At 42.5% G+C, this 22,347-nt stretch overlaps 1 protein-coding gene across 1 annotated transcript; it reads right to left on the reverse strand.

Moving 5' to 3' along the window:
* Positions 1–7,607: 7,607 nt before the first annotated feature.
* LOC129766548 (uncharacterized) lies at positions 7,608–17,506 on the reverse strand. Its single transcript, XM_055767121.1, has 5 exons — positions 16,832–17,506; positions 9,535–9,912; positions 9,316–9,469; positions 7,676–9,240; positions 7,608–7,613 (listed from the first exon to the last, which is right to left on the reverse strand). The coding sequence occupies exons 1-5, from the start codon at positions 17,504–17,506 to the stop codon at positions 7,608–7,610; spliced, it is 2,778 nt and encodes a 925-aa protein (XP_055623096.1).
* Between the last annotated feature and the right edge of the window lie 4,841 nt (positions 17,507–22,347).

Consider the following 22,347-nt stretch of genomic DNA (forward strand, 5'->3'; position numbering starts at 1 on the left):
TTACCTTTGACCCCTTCCTAGTTTTGCAATCATCCTGTGCACACTGCTGATCGCACGAGGTCATGAGAATTGTATTTCGTCAGCAATTTATTGTAGCACCCTTTTGCTTCGCGTTGCGGTTCGGTATAACTTGTTCCTTGAAACTACTGCCATTTTGGGCTCTCGATTACAATGTGGATGTCTCTGCTTTTCCGTCACTTCTTGATTTTCTGACGATGTCCAGCGTCTCCTTTAGTCTATTGGTTCTCAACGTAATTCAGTGAAATTTTGGAAACGTTTACTCATAAAAAAAATAAATGGCAGAATTTTTCATGTCTCCGGATTTTTTCAGTTTCTACCTTTTTTTGTACTAACTAAAGCCTAATTTCAACTGAATTTCACATTAAAATAAATTATTATGGACATTTCTTCTAGGTTAATGAAATGTAAGTAATTCTGAGTAGTTTTTAATCAATGAACTCAATTTTATAATAGAAACAAGATACGGGAGCGAGTTAATTTAGAACGCGGCTATTTCAGTTTTTGTATTTTATGTTAAACGGCCGATGATATCGTTATGATGTTGTTATAGGCAAAACTTCTGAAACTGTAATCTTACAAGCGTTTTTTCCTTCGTCTTGCTGCTTTAAGGAAGCAAATCACTTCGTTGTCGACTTGTTCGAGACATTCAACCTTATAGAGACATTCAGGCAGTGTGGTCAATCGAATAATATGTGAACATTTGATCGAGCCGAACACATAGAAGTACGACCTCATTGCCATTACTTCGGGTTTCTGTTTTTTTTTATCCAAAATATATGAGGGGCTTAGAATGCAAGGGGTGTAAGTGACTTGATCGATTTCTCTTCATCAACTTTTTCTTCAGTTAGTAACTCAACTGCAAAACCGTTCCCATGTGAGTTTGCTATAGAATCCGATAGATGAGGTTCTGACTTATCTTCTGCTTTGTCAAATACAGCTGCCAAAGTTTTTGAAAGTATGCTGCTGGACCTCATATACCCATCTGTCCGCCACATCATCGCAAACGAACAACATGGGTTTGTCAAAAAACGGTCTACTACATCAAATCTCATGAGCTACGTTTCTCTGCTGATTGGCAAAATTGAGAAAAGGCAGCAGGTTGACGCCATTTACGTGGACTTTTCGAAAGCTTTAGACCGCGTTCCTCACGCCCGTGCTGTGGAAAAACTGAAGCGATACGGGTTTCCACTTTGGCTAACCAATTGGATTAATTCGTATCTGACTGATCGTAGTGCACACGTACGGATTGGCTCGTCAGTTTCATCGCCCTTTTCTGTCACCTCTGGCGTGCCGCAGGGCAGTCACTTGGGTCCTCTGCTCTTCGTACTCTTTATTCACGATATTTGCGCTGTTCTCAAATCACCTAAGTTGATGTATGCAGACGATCTGAAATTGTTTCGTGTAGTAACATCAAGTATGGACTGCTGTGCTCTTCAAATGGATGTAGATACTCTGCTGGGATGGTGCTCAATAAATGGCATGGAGGTGAATATTAGGAAATGTCATGCGATAACATTTTCGCGACTTTGCTCACCAATCACATTTGAATATACGATGGGGTCGACCGGAGTGGAAAGAGTTGCAGCCGTCAAAGACCTGGGTATCGTGCTCGACAACAAGCTAAAATTTACGCAGCATATTGCAACGGTCACCGCTAAGGCTTTCACCGTTCTTGGGTTCATTAGACGCCACACTCAGGCATTTAGAGATGTCTATTGCCTCAAAGCATTGTATGTGTCGCTCGTACGCAGAATATTGGAATACGGTGTTACTGTTTGGGCCCCATACCACGCTGTTCACATCGCTCATCTGGAACGTGTGCAGAAAAGTTTTATCCGATATGCTCTTCGTCATCTCCCCTGGCGCAACGACCAACATCTGACCACATATGAAGAACGCTGCGCACTGATTCACTTACCGACACTGCAGAAACGACGAGAATTTCTCCAGAGACTGCTGATTTTCGACCTTCTTAACAACAATCTTGACTGTGCTGAAGTTTTGGGCAAGCTTCGAATCAACGCTCCAGGTAGAACAACCAGACAATTTGTTTTCTTCCGGCAAGCAGCACATCGTACTCTATACGGACAGAATAATCCCTTGGATGTTTGTTGCCAACGGTTCAATGAAGTGTATCATTTGTTTGAATTCGATATGTCCAGAAATGTGTTTGTTATAAGGATTCAATAATTGAATTTTAGTCTGTCCGACAATTTCTGGGCGAAGACTGAATAAATAAATAAATAAATTTGCAGCTAAGTTATGATCAAAAGAGAGGGTCGATGTAGAGAAACCGATCAAATCACTTACACCCCTTTCATTCTAAGCCCCTCATATATTATTTATTAAGGTCAATATTTCGACAATGTTTGTCTTACAACTATGTCAGTAATATGTAACCGATTACTCGCGGTTGGCTCGAGGTTAGTATTACAAGTGTTCTCATAATCGGTATGTTGCAGTCTGCAATGCTCTCTACGTGCGCCCGACAGTATTATGTGTCCTATCCTATTGGGATGCAGCTGACCATTAATCAGCAACGCCACCCTAGTATGTAACCCATATCTAGCGTGGTGCGTCTTCTTGACTCGAGGAATCCAGGATAGAATGGTCATTAGCCGGCACAAACATCAGCTCGTATGGAGTTGTCATGAGCGGTACAACCTTTGGCTCTTGTTGAATGATCAGTGGACTGCACAACCTTTGGCCCGTGTATCTGTTAAGAGCGTGTGTATGTATTGCCGCGAATAAGTAAAAGTTTATAGATCGGATAGGAGGGATATGAAACAGGGACACAACGAAGGAAACATCATTAAACATTGACATCGGCGTTTCTGAGAAACAGGTATAAAGGGTGTGTCACATCAAATTGCATCACGGAAAAAACGCTGTAGAAATTCGCCCAGTAGACCGATCCTTTTGAAAATTTTAGACAGTAAAATAAAAACTATTAAACAACTTTTGGCATTTTCTTTTTATTCATACTTCGAGCCCAAGCCAGTATGCTCGCACCTTCCTCTTTACCCCGTCCATAAGGTTCTGTACAACGTCAGGTTGTAGTTATTTTTGAACAGAAATCCATTTTCTCTTGAAATCCGCCTCCAATTTGACAACTTTTGGGTTCTTCCGGAGGGCCTGCTTCATAATCGCCCAATATTTCTCTATTGGGCGAAGCTCCGGCGCGTTGGGCGGGTTAATTTCCTTTGGCACGAAGGTGACCCCGTTGGATTCGTACCACTCCAACACGTCCTTTGAATAGTGGCACGAAGCGAGATCCGGCCAGAAGATGGTCGGGCCCTCATGCTGCTTCAATAGTGGTAGTAAGCGCTTCTGTAGGCACTCCTTAAGGTAAACCTGCCCGTTTACCGTGCCGGTCATCACGAAGGGGGCGCTCCGCTTTCCGCAAGAGCAGATCGCTTGCCACACCATGCACTTTTTGGCAAACTTGGATAGTTTCTGCTTGCGAATCTCCTCCGGAACGCTGAATTTGTCCTCTGCGGAGAAGAACAACAGGCCCGGCAGCTGACGAAAGTCCGCTTTGACGTAGGTTTCGTCGTCCATTACCAGGCAATGCGGCTTCGTCAGCATTTCGGTGTACAGCTTCCGGGCTCACGTCTTCCCCACCATGTTTTGCCTTTCGTCGCGGTTAGGAGCCTTCTGAACCTTGTATGTACGTAGGCCCTCCCGCTGCTTGGTCCGCTGGATGAATGAACTTGACAAATTCAGCTTATTGGCGACATCCTGGACCGAACTTCTCGGATCACGTCTAAACTGCTTAACTACGCGCTTGTGATCTTTTTCACTGACGGAGCATCCATTTTTGCCGTTCTTCACCTTCCGGTCGATGGTTAGGTTCTCGAAGTATCGTTTTAGTACTCTGCTGACCGTGGATTGGACGATTCCCAGCATCTTACCGATGTCCCGATGTGACAACTCCGGATTCTCGGAATGAGTGCACAGGATTAATTCACGACGCTCTTTTTCGTTCGACGACATTTTTCCAAATTTACGAAAAATTGACAGTGAAGCATGGCCAACGTGATCTATACACTCTTATCTGATTATAAGCGAAAGCTGAAGATATAATTCCTAAAAATTAAATTTCTACAGCGTTTTTTCCGTGATGCAATTTGATGTGACACACCCTTTAGATGAAGCAGAAGATCAGGATCACGGCTGCCTAAGATATCCCGGACGGGGATATCCGATTGTCTGCCTTTTGCTCTCAGTGCTCTAGAGAGTGTAACTTAGGCCTGTTTGGCCCTAGCTGTCCGCATGGACTCTCTTATAACCTCCCAGGGTCGTCTATTGTCTCGCCAGGTTATGAAAAGGGAAAACACCACGTTCTTAGGTTTCCTAACAAGCAGACTTTTTATTAAAAATTCTCTCCTGCCCTATTTCCCTAGCTCCTCACTCTTTACAGGGTACTCACAAGTGTCGTGTGTCAGTGTCAGGGCCCGCCGTTGATCCTTACTTGGCTGCTCGCGTTGGCTCGTCTCTCCGGCGGAGATTTAGATCCGGCTCGTCACTGAGTTGTCTTAAGGGATTCTCTTCCCCGGGATTTCAGCTCTGGTTCTCGGCTCGATCGATGATGTCCACCACGTCTCACCAGGAACAAACATCTGATGAATTTCAATTTCGATGAACCTCAGTATGAAACCGCCACACAACTTCGTGTTGATTAGTGGGACGGCTTACGACTCCCAATTAGTGAAGGGACTTGATCTTTTGGGAAATTTATTCCACGAAAAACTTTTTGTATTTGGAGTCGTTTAGAACACGTCTGGTCTTTGTGCGGTCGCTCCAGTCAGTCCCGAATCGATCCCACCGGAACTCTCTCGACCCGCCAAAATCTACTCGTTGGGGTTCCTTTTACCGCCTTCAGTCGTGCCAACCTGTGCGATGTTTTTAATGTGTCGTGTAATGTTGATTGTGCTGTTTACAAACCTTGATTCGTGTTGTGTATGACTATGTGCCGTCCTTTTAACCCTAGATATCTATATATTTTTTTAATCTGTCATTTTATTTTTATTAGGTTTTTATTTATTGGAATAATAAAGATAATTTTTTTTAAATTTTAAGCGAAGGACCCTATCTAGCTGTTTTTAAATTTTGCTGTAGTGTTTTCTCTTTTTTTTAACAATAATTTTAATAAATACCGTGGGTGGAGTGAATCTCAAACCAACAACGAAAACCCAACAGGTGACTTGTCACACTACCGCACCGCTCGGGTAAAAAAAAATTAAAGAAGTTAATTTTTTTTTTTTTTAGGAAATCTTAAACTGCAATCTAACGCATGCATAACGCAATAAAAAATACATGCATAATGAAATATCAACGAATTTGAATGAATTATATACAGAATCGAAAAATTACCATGAATATCACACATATTTTTTTGTATTAATTTTCATTGAATTTTTGAACCTATTTGATGTGGACTGATCTTGATAGGGTCAATGTCGAGGTCATCATTACGCATCGGAAAAACGCGCTCTAACTATCACTACAGATGCGGACAATCAGCAATACTGAATCAAGAGAACAAACTTTGATTCATCTCTTATTTTTTTACTGTCACTTAAAAACCATTTGGACAAAAATCATACTCTCTCATTCAATCGCCATTCATTCATACCATTCATACACCCCCATCATTCATCCATCATCTCACAGAACTAAATTTGAAATTTACTTACGACTAGCAATATATTAGGGTACCCTATTCTAATTTGATTGTTTTATCAACGCATCTCATCTCATGAGAAACGTGATAATCGATTGAGTATCCACTGATATACTCCAATATATTTGTCGAACTCCTTTCACACCGAGAGCATAAATGTCAAATATATGGAATAAAGCCACTGGGTATTTTTAATTTGTAAGTGGTGGCTACGTGTGTACGCAACCTTACAAAACGAATGTCGACTTGTTGACGTTTCTGATCTACTGTCTATTGTTTCGTGATTGTTCATCGAGAACGTCAAGAGCGGTTCACATGTCAAGCTGTTCTCGTGAGGAGAACATGAAAAATTCGCGATCATGATGAGGCCTACACAGGTAAGTATGCATCCCCTAACGAAAATGTTTATCTTTCTTTTAGGTTCTCATCGTGATGGAAGATATCGGAAAAGGATAATACGGAGAAACGGAAGGAAGTATCCGATCATGATGCTCCCGCGTTTTCATTTCCGCAATTTAACTTTTGAGGTTAATTGTTCTGGACGAAATGTACGATTGATGTAATACTCTTTTATCCGGGCTTCAAGTGGATAGCCGGCCATACTCCAAGACTCCGACCAGAGAGGTCCTCCAACTCATACGACGACGTCCCACGCTTACTTTTGACCCGACATGGCAGGAACTGACGACCATATTTGGCATTGTAGCTATCGGCCGCGCTAGATTGCTTCATGTTTCTACGATAGACAAGCTGACCAGGGACGAATGACTTTGCAAACTTCCGATGACGTAGGTTGTATTTGGAACTGGACGACTCATGAGCTTTGACTAAATTCCGACTGACGATATCATATAGATCAGCGAACATTTGCTTCTCACGTTCTTCTCGTTGATCCGGGGTGAGTGAGTCTTCGTGACTAGCCAAACAGTGATCCGATCCGACTTCTGACAACTCGTGACCGTGCGTTATGAAAAACGGAGTGTGACCTGTCGACGAGTGAACACTAGTATTGAGGACCATTTCAATTTCCGGGATCTTTGTGTCCCACAATCGCTGATCCTCCTTCACGTACGTTCTAATTGCCGCGTTGATCGTTCGGTTTACTCTCTCTACAGGGTTAGCCTGCGAGTGATATCTTGAATTGAGCCAGTGAGTTATTTTGAACCGATCCAAGAGTTGCTTAAACTCTTTTGAAAGGAAACAACTCGCGTTATCCGTGATAATGATTTCCGGTACCGAGTTTCTTAGAAACCATTGGTCCTTAAGAATGGAACACAAGGATGAACTAGCGACATTTCTGACAGGCTGTATCATAACCCACTTTGAGAAATAGTCGGTCGCGACCAATATGTGCTGGTTTCCGCGCCGACTGCGGGGGAGGGGTCCGATATAATCGACTGACACGATCTGCCATGGACGACTGGCTAAGCGCATCTTTCCCATTTCTGGAGCTACCGGTACCGAAGCTGCTTTGACTTCTTTGCAGGTAGCACACTGCTGACAGAATCGGCGAATTTCAGTTGCCATCCGGGGCCAGTAAAATCTCTGCCGTACCCGGGCGAGTGTTTTATCGTATCCTGGATGGAATACTTCATCGTGGCAGTTCTTCAGAATCTGGGCGATTTCTCCTGCTTTTGGGATCTGCTTCCATTCGAATCGGGAATCATATGGGTGGTCTTGGCTGGTCACAAATTTGTACAACCTAGAGTTTTCGATTTTAAAATCAACGTAATCTTCCGGTCGTTCCGCTACTTTCTGCAGCATGGAAGTATACCAAGATGTTTCAGGTACATCTTGAACCACAGCAACGCTCCGCGATAGGGCGTCAGGGACCACATTCTCCTTGCCTTTGCGGTGAACTACCGTCATATTATACTGCTGCAGATCAAGCGCCCATCTACTACACCTGGATCCAACCTTCCATTTAGTGGTGAGGATGTGAGTGAGAGCGGAGGAGTCGGTCACTACCGTAAAGTGATAGCCTTCGATGTAACCACGGAAAGCATCGATAGCGAGGATTGCTGCCAAAGCTTCTTTCTCTGCTGCGTGGTAGTTCTTCTGTGGCGTCGTCAACTTATGCGAGTAGTATGAAATGACACGTTCTCCGTGCTCTTGTTGCTGAGTTAGCACGGCAGCAACCGCCACATCACTCGCATCCGTTTGAATCACAAACTCACGTGAAAAGTCTGGACTCCCGAGAATAGGGGCTGATATAAGACGCTCCTTGATCTCGCAAAACGCCAGTTCAGCGTCATCATTCCAATGAATGACCTTCGACTTAGTCTGTAACAGGTCAGTCAGGGCGAAAGTTGTCCCACTGAAGTTTTGAATAAATCGGCGATAATAATTTGCCATTCCTAGGAATCTTCTGAGCTTGATTACCGAAGTCGGTCGTTCATATTCGACGATTGGCCTGATTTTTTCGGGATTCGCTCGAAGACCATCAGTACCCAGAAGATAACCTAGGAATGGAATTTCGCTCACTCCAAACTGGGACTTCTCCAAGTTTATACTAAGGTTAGCCTCTTTCAGACGGCGCGCAATTTCAACGAGAAGCTGCACGTGATGCTCGAACGTTTCCGTGACTACGACGATGTCGTCAAGGTACACAAAAACGTACGGCTCCAGTACACCATGACCTAGAACATTGTCCATTAATCTGGCCAGTATGGCCGGACTGTTTACTAGACCGAAAGGCATTCTGGTGTACTGGAACAACCCTTTGCCCTGCACACAGAATGCCGTGTATTTTCGCGAATTCGGTTCCAATGGAACCTGCAAAAAGGCTTCTGACAAGTCGATTGTACTTAAATATTTCGCTTTGGGAAGCTGTCCCAGGATACGACCAGGGTGGGGCAAAGGGTATGCATCACGCACAGTTCTCTCGTTGATTTTGCGCGCGTCTAAACAGAGTCTAACTTTAGTAGGCTTGATTACAGGTACACAGTTCAACGACCAGTCCGAACTGCTCCGTTCAATTATCCCTACATTTAACAATCTCTGCAACTCTATAGCCACCAACTCCTGCGTCTTCGGGGACATTACATAGGGAAATTGTCTAACCGGTGGTTTGTCTTTCCACTCCTCATTAATGACAATGCGATGTTCAGCAAGTGGTGTAATAGTTAGCTGATCCGCCTTTGCTGGGAGAAACAGCCGTTTTATCTCCTCAACTTTTTGACGTTCGTCATCTGACAGAATCGTTTCGATTGTAAGTTGATCAATTGTTGCTACGTTCCTGGGATCCTGCAACAACTCTCTCTGAAGTATAGTGGGCTGAATCTGAAACTTTCTCCAGAAATCCATACCACATATACAGTCGAGAGATAAATTCTGGATAACCAGGGTCGGAACAATCTTGATCATATCGAGAAAACGAAATGGTAGGTGAACTTGACCAAGAATTTGGAGTTCATCGCCACTAGCTGATTTCAAGCAAATGTGTTTGGGTGCACTGCGAAGCTTCTTAGGCTTTAATCGGGCAAAGACCCTTTCGCTAATTATAGTGAAATTGCTTCCGCTATCCGAAAGAGCTTTAAGAGGAAGGCTATAAATTTTAACATCCACAAAAGGACGATTATCATTTGGAAATGGATAAGTTATGTTACATATTTCTTCGGTCCGGGAATAACTGTCTTCGGTGGTGGTTTCCCAGAAAACTGGTGGGGTTTTAAGGTTGGTTGGTGGAGTTACGCTTCCGAATTCTGCGAACGGCGATTTTCGCTCGCTCGTGGTCCGTTTTTTATACAATACGGACAAAAGCTAGAAGGAAAACCATGTAAACCACATTTTTCACAGAAAAGACGTCGCAATTGACGACACATTACCAAATGATGACCAGGAGTCCCACAATTGAAACAAGTGTTGGGTCCTGGGGGTCTATGTCCTTGAACTACTTGCTCAAGAGTGAGTTGAGGACGAGAAGAAGTGCCAGATGGACCAGCAATTGGTGATTTTGGTTTGTTTGAATTTGAATTTGGAGACAGTTTCTGCGAGTCGCGAGAGGCACCAGTATTAGTCGGTTGTGCATTTCTCGACTGGCTCGACAAATTTTGTTGGTTTTTATGTTGGCTTTGTGGCTCCTTAAATGGACCTGAAAATCGATTCTGTTGTTGTTGTATTGGTGACAGAGCTGGTTTCGGACAGTCTCTGCGAGGCGCGTCCTGATTGTCGATCGCTTGGACAGTCTTCTCATTTCCGAATATCTTTTTTTTTTTTTTAATTCGTTTATTTTTACAGGCTCTGTTACTTAAGTTTAAAGGAGCCGAATTCTTAAATATATTTTTAAAACTATATATATATAGAAACAATTTTCTTACATCTATGGTTAGTAAGGTGGAAAACCGATTACTCGCGGTGTACTCGAGTTTAGAAGGGTGACATATTTTTAGGAGAAGGATGGGATATAAGGAAATTGTAACAATGTTGATGAGCACTCAATTCTTAAATCTATTCGTATATCTATAGTTTATTTACATTTCAACTTATTCTACTATTTATAGCAAGGGGACGAATTACCCGCAAAGGAAGGAAAGGAGGGTATTAGGATGTAGGGACAATCACACACGAAGATCTATAGCTTTAAGGAAAACATATATATGGGACATGTAATCAAGGTCTAACCGAGCCAACACATCTCTCACCGGCACATTGGGCTGTCTTCCTCGGGCCCGAAGGGAGTTTTCTAAATTCGATCTGGCGACCAGATACACCTCGCACGACCAAACAACGTGCTCGATGTCGTGATAACCTTGGCCACAAACGTAGAGATTGCTGCTGGCAAGATTGAAACGGAAGAGTAGTGCATCTAACGAACAGTGATTGGACATGAGTCGGGAGAAGGTGCGGATAAAGTCCCGACTCAAGTCTAGACTTTTGAACCATGGTTTGAGGCTAACCTTAGGGATAATCGAGTGAAACCACCGGCCCAATTCATCTTCGTTCCACTTACGTTGCCAGTTTGCGATGGTATTTTTGCGAACTAGAGAATAAAATTCATTGAAGGCGATTTGACGCTGATAAATATCGCCTTCAATTGCACCTACCTTTGCCAATGAGTCAGCCCTCTCATTACCCGGAATTGAGCAATGTGAAGGGACCCAGACAAAGGTAATGACATAACAGCGTCTGGATAAAGCACTCAAAATTTCTCGTATTCTCTCAAGGAAGTACGGCGAGTGCTTTTCCGGCCTCACTGAACGGATAGCTTCGACAGAGCTAAGACTATCCGTTACAATGTAATAGTGTTCAACAGGTCGTGAGGCGACGCTGTCCAGCGCCCAGTATATCGCTACCAATTCAGCAATATATACCGAGCAAGGATTCTGAAGACTGTGTGAGGTGCTAAAAAATACGTTGAACACTCCAAATCCTGTGGACGCATTCATAGAGGACCCATCAGTAAAGTATATATTATCACAATTAATACGCCCATACTTTGCATTGAAGATTGTAGGAACGAACCCCAATCTAAGATAATCTGGATTTTCATGGATTTTCTCCTTCATGAACAGATCGAAATGTACAGAGGAATTGATGTAGTCAGGAAAACAAACACGGTTGGGAATATACGAAGAAGGAACAACCTGCATAGAGGTGAATTCATGATATGAATTCATGAATCCAGAATGAAAATTTAGCTCGATCAATTGCTCAAAATTTCCGATCACCAATGGATTCATAACCTTACACCGGATGAGGAACCGAAGAGATAATAAATTGAAGCGATCTTTTAGTGGGAGTAGACCTGCCAAAACCTCGAGACTCATGGTATGCGTTGAGGGCATACATCCCAACGCAATACGGAGACAAAGATACTGAATTCGCTCGAGTTTAATGAGGTGTGTTTTGGCAGCTGATTGAAAACAGAAACTGCCATACTCCATCACTGAGAGAATAGTTGTTCGATACAACATAATAAGATCTTCGGCATGGGCTCCCCACCAGGTGCCGGTAATTGTACGGAGAAAGTTTATTCTTTGTTGACATTTTTTACTCAGATACCTAATATGGGCCCCCAAGTACATTTGGAGTCGAACCAGACCCCAAGATACTTGAATGACATAGCATGAGTGATCGGTTTACCCAAAAGTTGAAGCTTTGGTTTTGCTGGTCTATGCTTCCTAGAAAAAACCACCAACTCTGTTTTCTCCGTGGAGAATTCGATCCCTAGCCCAATGGCCCAGGTTGAAAAATTGTTCAAAGTATCTTGTAAGGGTCCTTGCAGGTCGGATTCGTTAGATCCTACGACAGACACCACTCCATCATCTGCAAGTTGTCTTAGGCTGCAATTTTGTGTAAGGCAATTGTCGATGTCGCTTACATAGAAGTTGTACAAAAGGGGGCTTAAACATGAGCCCTGGGGGAGGCCCATGTAAGAGACCCGACTTACTGCCGAATCTCCGTGAGAAAAGTTCAAATGTTTCTCACAAAGCAAGTTATATAACATATTATTCAATAGAGGCGGCAAACCCCGAGAGTGTAATTTGTCTGACAAAACCTCTATTGAAACAGAATCAAAGGCCCCCTTTATGTCCAAGAATACTGAAGCCATTTGTTTTTTTTCGGCGTTAGCCATCTGAATTTCTGAAGAAAGCAACGCAAGACAATCATTCGTCCCCTTGCCCCTGCGGAACCCATATTGTGTATCTGAGAGTAGGCCATTCGTTTCAACCCATCGATCAAGGCGAAACAAGATCATTTTCTCCAACAATTTCCGTATACAAGACAGCATTGCTATTGGGCGGTACGAATTGAAGTCGGACGCGGGTTTTCCGGGTTTTTGAATAGCTATAACTCGTACTTGTCTCCAATCATCTGGAACAATATTATGCTCCAGAAACCGATTGAATAAGTTCAACAAGCGATGTTCCGCCACATCAGGGAGATTTTTCAGCAAGTTGAACTTAATTCTATCCGATCCCGGAGCAGAATTGTTACATGAAAGGAGAGCAAGAGAGAATTCTACCATCGAAAACTTGGAATCAAGATCGCACCTATCTTGTGGTATATCTCGAACAATTTTTTGCACAGGAGCGGAATCAGGACAAACCTTCCGTGCAAAATTCAAAATCCATCGATGTGAATATTCTTCGCTTTCATTCGTTGAAGAGCGATTTCTCATGTTTCGAGCCACTTTCCATAATTTTTTCATTGACGTTTCTCGTGATAAACCACCCACGAAATTTCGCCAATAAGCACGTTTTTTCCCTTTGATCAAGTTTTTAAATTGATTTTCAAGGTCCAAATACGTCTGAAAATTTTCAGGGGTTCCACGTTTCCGAAAAGCTTTAAATGCATTCGATTTTTCTACATAAAGCTTGGAACATATGCTATCCCACCATAGATTGGGAGGCCTTCGACGAATAGTGGAACCTGGGATGGGTTTCGTTTGAGCGCGAACCGCGCTGTCATAGATCAAACGAGAAAGGAAGTTATACTCCTCCAATGGAGGTAAACCATCTCTGGAATTGATGGCTAGAGCAATCGCGTCCGTATATTTTTTCCAGTCAATGTGTCTTGTGAGGTCATATGCCATGTTTATAGATTCAGAAGAATTCGACCCAATGGTGATGGAAATTTTGATTGGCAAGTGATCACTACCGTTGGGGTCCTGGATTACATTCCACTTGCAATCTAACGATAGTGAATTCGAGCAAAGCGAGAGGTCAAGAGCACTTGGGTTAAAAGGAGGTTTAGGCACACGTGTTGTTTCCCCAGTGTTCAAAACGGTCATATTGAAGTTGTTACAAAGGTCATATATCAACAATGAACGATTGTCGTCGTACTGTTCCCCCCAGGCAGTTCCATGAGAGTTGAAGTCTCCCAAGATCAATCGTGGCTCAGGAAGGAGTGAGCACATGTCATCAAGTTGTTTGCGGCTAACCGCAGCTCTCGGAGGCCAATACAAGCTGACAATACAGAGGTCTTTTCCTCTGATGTTTGCATGACAAGCAACAGCTTCGATCCCTCCAATAGGTGGAAGGTCAATTCGAAAAAATGAGTGGCACTTATTGATCCCCAAAAGCACCCCTCCGTATCTATCATCACGGTCCAAGCGTATAATATTAAAATCGTGGAAAGAGATATCATCTCGCGAAGAAAGCCAAGTTTCGGACAGAGCAAAAACATCACAATTGAAGTTATGAATTAAAAATTTGAATGTATTCAATTTAGGGATAAGACTACGACAATTCCACTGAAAAACAGTGATATCTCCGACCTCTCTATCTAAATTAGACATCAAGAGAGATAATCATTGCAAGGAGGGGCCATGTTTGCATCAATTGCTGTAAAATTGTCTTTAATACTGGAAGCATTGAGATGACAAGGGTTCTGATGGAGTCGGAAACATTAAAACACTTGAATATTTGATCCAAAAGGTCAGACAACTTTATAAATCCCGATTGGGAAGTTGAGCTGGACGGAAAAACAGGGACAGTTGGGGTTTTTGATGTCCCCTCGAGTGCTGGGTCGTTCGAAGGTGAACTATTCCCACGGAAGCCAGGAGGAGCCTGATTTTGCTTGTCCGCTGCACTCGGTTTTTTAGGCAAGCTAACTGGGGGTATCACCGGGGGGACTTGTTCTTGAACTTCGGGAGTGGTCACATTTTTGCGCCGGGGATTCCCTTTGAAAATAAACGGTGTGCCCCCGCTAGCTGTGTCCGCTTCCATTTCATCAACTGGCAACGTGGAAAAGATATTGTGTGTTGAGATTGGTTGTTGTTGTTGTTGGGCCAGTGGAGAAGCGCCCTTTAAAATATCCGCAAAAGTGCGCTTCGAGCGTTCCTTTAAAGAGCGCTTCTGTTTCTCCCAGCGACTCTTGTAAGTTTCACAAGCTGAGAGCGCGTGTGGGGATCCTCCGCAATATGGACACTTATGCTCAGTCGCACTGCAGGATTTCCCCTCATGTTGCTCTCCGCTAGTGGCACAGCGCTCCTTGTTGGCACAATAATCTGAAGTGTGACCCACTGACTTGCATTTGTTGCAAGTCATGGGCTTTGGCACGAAGAGTCGCACAGGTAGTCTCAATTTGTCCACCATAACGTAGTCAGGGAGGGCGGCACCAGCAAAGGTGACTCGAAACGAGTCTGACGGCGTAAATTTAGTTTGGTCCCCATCATGGGAGAGTTTCCCGAGTTGGCGACAGTCCAAGATCTTTACTTCCATTGAGGGAAGCTTCTTGAACTTGCCTTTTCCTTCTTTTTTTATTTGTTCGCTCGTCAGACCCGTTTCAGTTATTACCCCCTCAATTTCTACGTTATGGGAGGGTATAAATGTTCTATATTCGAGAGTGAAGTGTTGGTCAGCAACAATCTCGTTTGCGTATTTCCGTTCATTCACGACAACCCGCAATTTCTTCGGTCTAACCCTGCGAATTTCAGATACAGAAGTGTATCTGGCCAGATCTTTCATGATCTGAATCACGTTAAGGCTTTTTCCTTTTGGTTTTGGCCGGAGGAAAACAACCCAAGGGCCAGTTCCAGGTGCATCTTCTGGATAAACTCTGACACGTGGAGCGGAGACAACAGAGGGAGAAGACGAGGACGAGGACGAGGACGAGGATTGGGTTGGATCGGAAACATCAGAAGGGGGAAGCGAAATCGATGATGGGAGAGGGGGAGTGGAAGTAACAGTGGGTTCAGAAGGGAGGCTTGCTATTTTCTTAGAGGGGGGCTTGGAAGGATGAGCCGATTCGTCCCCAGAAGAATTATCATCTTTTTGAGGGATCCGTTTATGTTTTTTCCCAGATCTTGAATGGGATTCATTATCGGAGATCTCCATCTCTGGAGATCCTCCACTATTCTCCATTTTACAAAAAATTTTGTCTTATTTCTAATCTATTATTGATTTTAACAATAATCTCAAAAAAAAAAATAACAAAACAAACAAACAAAAAATTATGATGATAATATTAAGCAATGAACATATGAGTTGAACAATAATATTAATATTAAATATGTGTACCTTAATATAAAAGTTGTTCCGATACTGCGCTCTACTGCCCTAACCAGGGAGAGACAGAGGCTACGCGCTATGGATCAACACAATAGCGCAAGAATAGCTCACACGGTCACGTGATGATAATTCCCGTTAACGACAGCCACACGATGGCGATCCCGTTATGCCAATGTTCAACAGCCGCCAAGTGCTGCAAGCTGCAAGAGCGATGCTTCCTTTGTTCCACTTCACAAAAGGTCAATTCGAAAGCGGACAGCAATGACCTTCACTCGTACACTATACCAATCGCACAATAGTAAAAGTGGCAACGCACAATAACGAAACTGAACTTTACTCGTCAAGAGTTGGATAGCGAATGTTTTCCGAATATCTTGTTATATGCTGAGAGATTCAGTGCGCCTAGCTTCTGACCCGCTGCCACAAGTGTTTCGAGGCTAACGATCGGAATGAAAGTCATTTGCCTTTTGTAGTCGACTCTCATGTTTTGCTGCAAATTTTGGACCTTCTCGTGGTCTGGAATCTGTATGCACATCGTTCTGAATAACTTTTCCATTTCAAAATAGTATTCGTGAAACGATTCTTGTTTCTGCTGTCTCCGCTGATAGATCTTCATTTTGATCAACGCATCTAGGTCCGGGTGCATATAAGTACGACGTAATTCGAACACTAGATGCTCCCAATTCATCAACCGTCCGGTTGATCGTTGCGTCATATACCACTTCAGGGCTGATCCCGTGAAGAGATGTATAGCAGATTCGAACAATTCCCGATCGGATACATGTTCGGCAAGTGATAGGGCTTGAACTAATTCTAGGAATTCGTTCAGTCCTAAACCTTGATCACTTCAACTGTACTTTGTGATATTCCTTTTGGATACCGGTAAAGTATGACGTGATTGATAAGGTGAAAAATACGAAATAGGTACGCTATTATGAACAGGTTGCGGATTGGGCACCGAAGCACCCGCAGTGGCGGTGTTCTGAGTGCGAGATACAAATGGATGAAGTGAATATCGATCAAATGGATGAAGCTTTGGCTCATTTCTAGGATAAAAAAATCCTTCAGTTAGATTGAAAGGTGGAAAATTCTGACTGGGACTACAAGAATCAAATGGATTATGTAAAGAAGAAGAGGTACAGTCAGTTTGAACAGCAATGTTCCTAACTTCCTTCCGTTTTGCTAACTCTTTTTCAATTTCGTAGATCCTTGCATGTAGTGAACGGATCCAATCGAAATCGTTTTTCCTCTTAACCATTGGCTGATTCGTTATCTGTCTGCTAATGTTCTGTTGATTTATTTCGTCTCTTTCGTCTCCACTCAAGTTAACTTCGTCAATCGCTACTGCGGAAGGAGATGGATTCTGAACATCCTCCGGTGTTTGAACATCGTCTTGTTGACCTAAAAACTGATCCAACACTCCGACAATTTTTACTAGCAAGCTTTGTATCCCACTGTGGAGGTTAGGTGAACTTCTGGAGTTTGTTAGTAACCGAACTATTTTCGCCCCGTAGTGTACTAATCGGTGATGCAAAACGTGTTGCTTCTCCTCATCCTGCTCTAAATCTACCATGGTAATTAGATTCGTACATAGACTCGAACATTCAGTAAGGTCGTTCGTGGGATCGGCTGGAAGGAACATGGAAATTTCGTTATTCCCTTCCCCCTCCGCCTTCAAGCGATCTCTCAAAAACTTCCGTCTACGGGCGAGATTCATGTCTCTGGTAATAATAACGCATCTTGCCGTTAACACATAATCGAGTTCTTCTTCCATTCTTCGACTCTCATACCATTTCATCAAACGAGTACTTGCTTCGTCGTAAGTAAGAACTGATTGTGCCATTTTTATCTTTTTTTTTATCTACGAAAAACCTAATGAATCAACTAACGAACAGAATAAAGAAATAAATTTGTATTGAACCAAAAACTTCAGTTAGTGAAGTTAAAAATAAGAAAAAGGTAAGCATGCATATCCGAAAAAACCCAAAAATTCAACCAAAAATACGAAAACTCACAAAATTTCAAGAAAATATTATCAAATATCACGATTATTGCGAATGCCGTGTAATAGAACCTGATCCGAAACTCAATACCGATGACTGACGGAGTAAATACAGGATTTTCAACTCTGTTTCCTATTAATGACCACTTCCAACAACACAGTATATAGTATCGGCGAGTTGTTTTATCGTCATCCGCTTTAACCTGCAAATTTCCTTCCGCAATTGTTCCACAAAAAAAAGAATCACACTACGCGACAATTGAAAAGAATTTCTAATTCGTTGAAATTTCTCCGGGAGACCGGTACAAAAATGGATTTACTTCCGGTTTGGGAAGTAAACCACTTTTTCTTTTGCGTTGGGCGTCAGTGTAACTTAGGCCTGTTTGGCCCTAGCTGTCCGCATGGACTCTCTTATAACCTCCCAGGGTCGTCTATTGTCTCGCCAGGTTATGAAAAGGGAAAACACCACGTTCTTAGGTTTCCTAACAAGACGGACTTTTTATTAAAAATTCTCTCCTGCCCTATTTCCCTAGCTCCTCACTCTTTACAGGGTACTCACAAGTGTCGTGTGTCAGTGTCAGGGCCCGCCGTTGATCCTTACTTGGCTGCTCGCGTTGGCTCGTCTCTCCGGCGGAGATTTAGATCCGGCTCGTCACTGAGTTGTCTTAAGGGATTCTCTTCCCCGGGATTTCAGCTCTGGTTCTCGGCTCGATCGATGATGTCCAACATCTGATGAATTTCGATTTCGATGAACCTCAGTATGAAACCGCCACACAACTTCGTGTTGATTACTGGGACGGCTTACGACTCCCAATTAGTGAAGGGACTTGATCTTTTGGGAAATTTATTCCACGAAAAACTTTTTGTATTTGGAGTCGTTTAGAACACGTCTGGTCTTTGTGCGGTCGCTCCAGTCAGTCCCGAATCGATCCCACCGGAACTCTCTCGACCCGCCAAAATCTACTCGTTGGGGTTCCTTTTACCGCCTTCAGTCGTGCCAACCTGTGCGATGTTTTTAATGTGTCGTGTAATGTTGATTGTGCTGTTTACAAACCTTGATTCGTGTTGTGTATGACTATGTGCCGTCCTTTTAACCCTAGATATCTATATATTTTTTTAATCTGTCATTTTATTTTTATTAGGTTTTTATTTATTGGAATAATAAAGATATTTTTTTTTGAATTTTAAGCGAAGGACCCTATCTAGCTGTTTTTAAATTTTGCTGTAGTGTTTTCTCTTTTTTTTAACAATAATTTTAATAAATACCGTGGGTGGAGTGAATCTCAAACCAACAACGAAAACCCAACAGGTGACTTGTCACAAGAGCTGAGAGCGAGCAGCATGGAACCGGATACACGACCAGACAATATGCTCGATGTCGTGGTAGCCATCGCCACAATCACAAAGATTGTTTGCTGCGAGCCCAATGCGATAGAGATGCGCGTTTAGGTGATAGTGATTGGACATAAGCCGAGATATCACGCGAATGAAATCACGACCTACATTCAATCCCTTAAACCAAGCACTCGTCAAGACCTTAGAGATAATCGTGTGTAACCAGCGACCGAACTCATCTTCACTCCACATGCGCTGCCAACTAACGAGTGTGTGCTGACAAGGAATGTGAAAAAAAAATCGTTATAAGCAATATGCCTTTCAAAAAGTGTGCCTTCTGAAGCGCCCACCTTAGCTAGCGAGTTCGCTTTCTCATTCCCCGGAATCGAGCAATGAGAGGAAACCCATGCTAAGGTAATCTTGAATAATTTTTCGACCAAAACACTCAATAGATATCTTATTCTTGTTAGGAAATAAGATGAGCGTTTATCAACTTTCATTGAGCGGATTGCCTCTATTGAGCTGAGACTGTCTGAAAAAAAAAAATAGTGGTCGATGGGCAATGTTTCAATGATCCCTAGTGCGTAGTATATTGCACCCAGTTCAGCGACATACACGGAACAAAGATCTTTGAGTTTGAAAGAGGCACTGGAATTTTCATTGAAGATGCCGAAGCCAGTGGACCCGTTTATGAATGAACCGTCAGTAAAGAACATTTTATCAGATCTAACTTTCCCATATTTTTTCGAAAATATCGATGGAATAACATTGGAGCGTAGATGATCTGGGGTTCCATGGATTTTTTGTCGCATGGACAGATAAAAAACGACAGAGAAATTGCACTGGAACATTGTTGTTATCGGTTGTTTGCGTTCGAGTGCTGTCATTAATGGCTGCTAATTTGCATCCATTGTTGGTTCATAGTTCGTTTTCAAATTTCTTCGATGTTTCACAGAAAACCATATCGCTTTCTGAATGGTTTGGTTTCTTGCACAATTCTACCCGGTCGATTCGGGAATATGTTCATTTTTGGAGGAAGGTGTTCAAATTTGGAGGAATGTGCTCAAAATGGGTTCGGATCGATATAGAAAATCACTTTAATAGCATGCCGTAACAAAAGCTTAAAAGTGGAAATATTTCTTCTTAATTACAATTTAGTTATATATTTTACTCACCCTAGTGATTCTGTCCATAGGTTTATTTTACCGAAAATATTCTTTCATCGACTTTTATGATCGATCTCCTTGAATAATAAGTTTTGTTTCATACTTCATTTTCAATCAAGAGCATTTTACTTACAAATCTTAAAACAACTAGAATAAAAAAAAGAATCAATTAACTAAAGTTATATTGTTAATTCGAACACTTTTGGCTATAGCAAAGTTTCTTATTAAATTTATGTTTTCTTCTTTACACCATTCTTCTTCTTCTTCTTTCTTTGTTTTTAAGAGGCTTTAAACTTTGCAGTTCATTCGCCTCTAACAATTCTTCTTTGTTATTTATTTTGTATCAGTCCTTCACATCAAACTCTTCTATTGATGGCTGTCACGTTCATCAGCACTCATTTTTCGGCAGATTCATCAGTGCGCTCATCGGTGTTGTGTCTAGTGGCGACAACAACATGCATAACTCAACTACAACAAAAAAATACCTTGAGTCACTGATAGGGGAACATATCGGTGATGTATATCGGTTAAGTAGTACAGCAATATAATATCCACTCTTGCAATCCCACCTCTGCGTCTTAGTTTCGCGAATCCAAAGTAAAAATACGGAAAATAAACTAAATTCAACCAATCCTTGGGGGCAGAAGCTGCACCCTTGAAACAGAGACAAAAAAAGGTAAGCACAAGACCTGTATTTATGTATTATATGTTTCATTCATCCATTAAAATAAATACGCAGATGATAGCGAGCGATAAAGGCGCGATATACCTCTGGAGTCGAGTATTTCCTATTGCGAACGGGAGAGCAGTGGCAGTGGAAAACAACAATAGCGGAAAGGTACCCTAGTCTAATGTGTCTGTGGGGATTCCGACCTCCGACTGTTTCCATCCACCCGCGAAACGCGAGCCCTATTTTCTTTTTAACGGTCTTAATTTTAAAACCACCCTCTGGGGAATCAACACTTGACTTGAGAAAATGTAATGAAACTGTTATCTACCCTTTTCGACTGCCATCCCGAGCCATTCTTGCCAATTCCAGCCGATTGTAACTAAGCAAGAAAGTGGTTGAAAAAAAGCTTCCCGCCCTGCCCTCACCAGTTGCAGCCGAAAAGTATTCGTTTTTCAATTTAAACCTGCAGGAGCGGAGAAATGAAATTTGATACGGCTTCATCAGATGCTGTTACACATGGGACGGATATGATCTCGCTGAAGGTGCACAACCGGAACATAACGGTTACAGTGTTCAAGTTGATGAATGTGTTGCGATATGTCGTTTTACAATGAAAGCAAAATGAATTGGAGCAAATTCCGTTACTGACGAAGTGCATATAGCAATTGTCCGGTTTTTGGGACAAATTCCGAATCGATGTTAACAACTTTCAATTGAAACCCACCCTTTCCAACGAGTTCAGCCACATCAATTATCCCTCACTTAGCCTAGAGTTTCAAAGAAATTCCCACTGTCCCGATAACATCTGGATTGCTTCGAGGTCGCCGGCAATCCATCATCCGATGTCCACTCCCAACATCAGCGGACGCTAAAATGCGATCCCTTCTGCTTCCCCGTGTGGTCAAACCGAAAACCAACTGCGGAACGAAACTCGGAGAAATCCATCGTCGGACCTATGCTGCGAATGTACACAAACACACACAACATTAGTACCTAGATCAACTCGCGCTCGCATCAATGTCGCACCAATTCCCTGGGCACAATTTTCTAATTAATTAAGTTGTCACTAGGAAAAGCGGTGCGACATTTGTGCGCATTGCGAGGGGTCCATTCCTGCTGCGAGAAAAGTTACGCCGTTCGCCGATATATTCGTATTTTCGTGTCCACGGGGTTGCCATTGGTCAGTAGGCAAATTTCGATAATGTTGCATTAAAAACAGCGCACATGGTGTAATTTCGTAAAGTTTGTGGTTTCGGTTACGAATTCACGAATTCGAGCAATAATGTGCAAATTTAATATTATTTTAATGTACAGGTTTCATGTGTTAAATGCAATTCTTCAATTGTTTTTGTGAATCTTTACTCTGACTTAGGCTGACCTAATAGTTCAGGATTAAAAACGGGACACATAAGTCGGATAATAAAAGCAATCAACCAAACATTCAGATGTACTTGCTTTGATCTCAACAACGAAAGAATATTTAGATGATTAAGAGACTTTGCGAAGTAGAT

Source organism: Toxorhynchites rutilus, chromosome 2 (genome assembly GCF_029784135.1).
Source record: "Toxorhynchites rutilus septentrionalis strain SRP chromosome 2, ASM2978413v1, whole genome shotgun sequence".
Taxonomy (NCBI): Eukaryota; Metazoa; Arthropoda; class Insecta; order Diptera; family Culicidae; genus Toxorhynchites; species Toxorhynchites rutilus.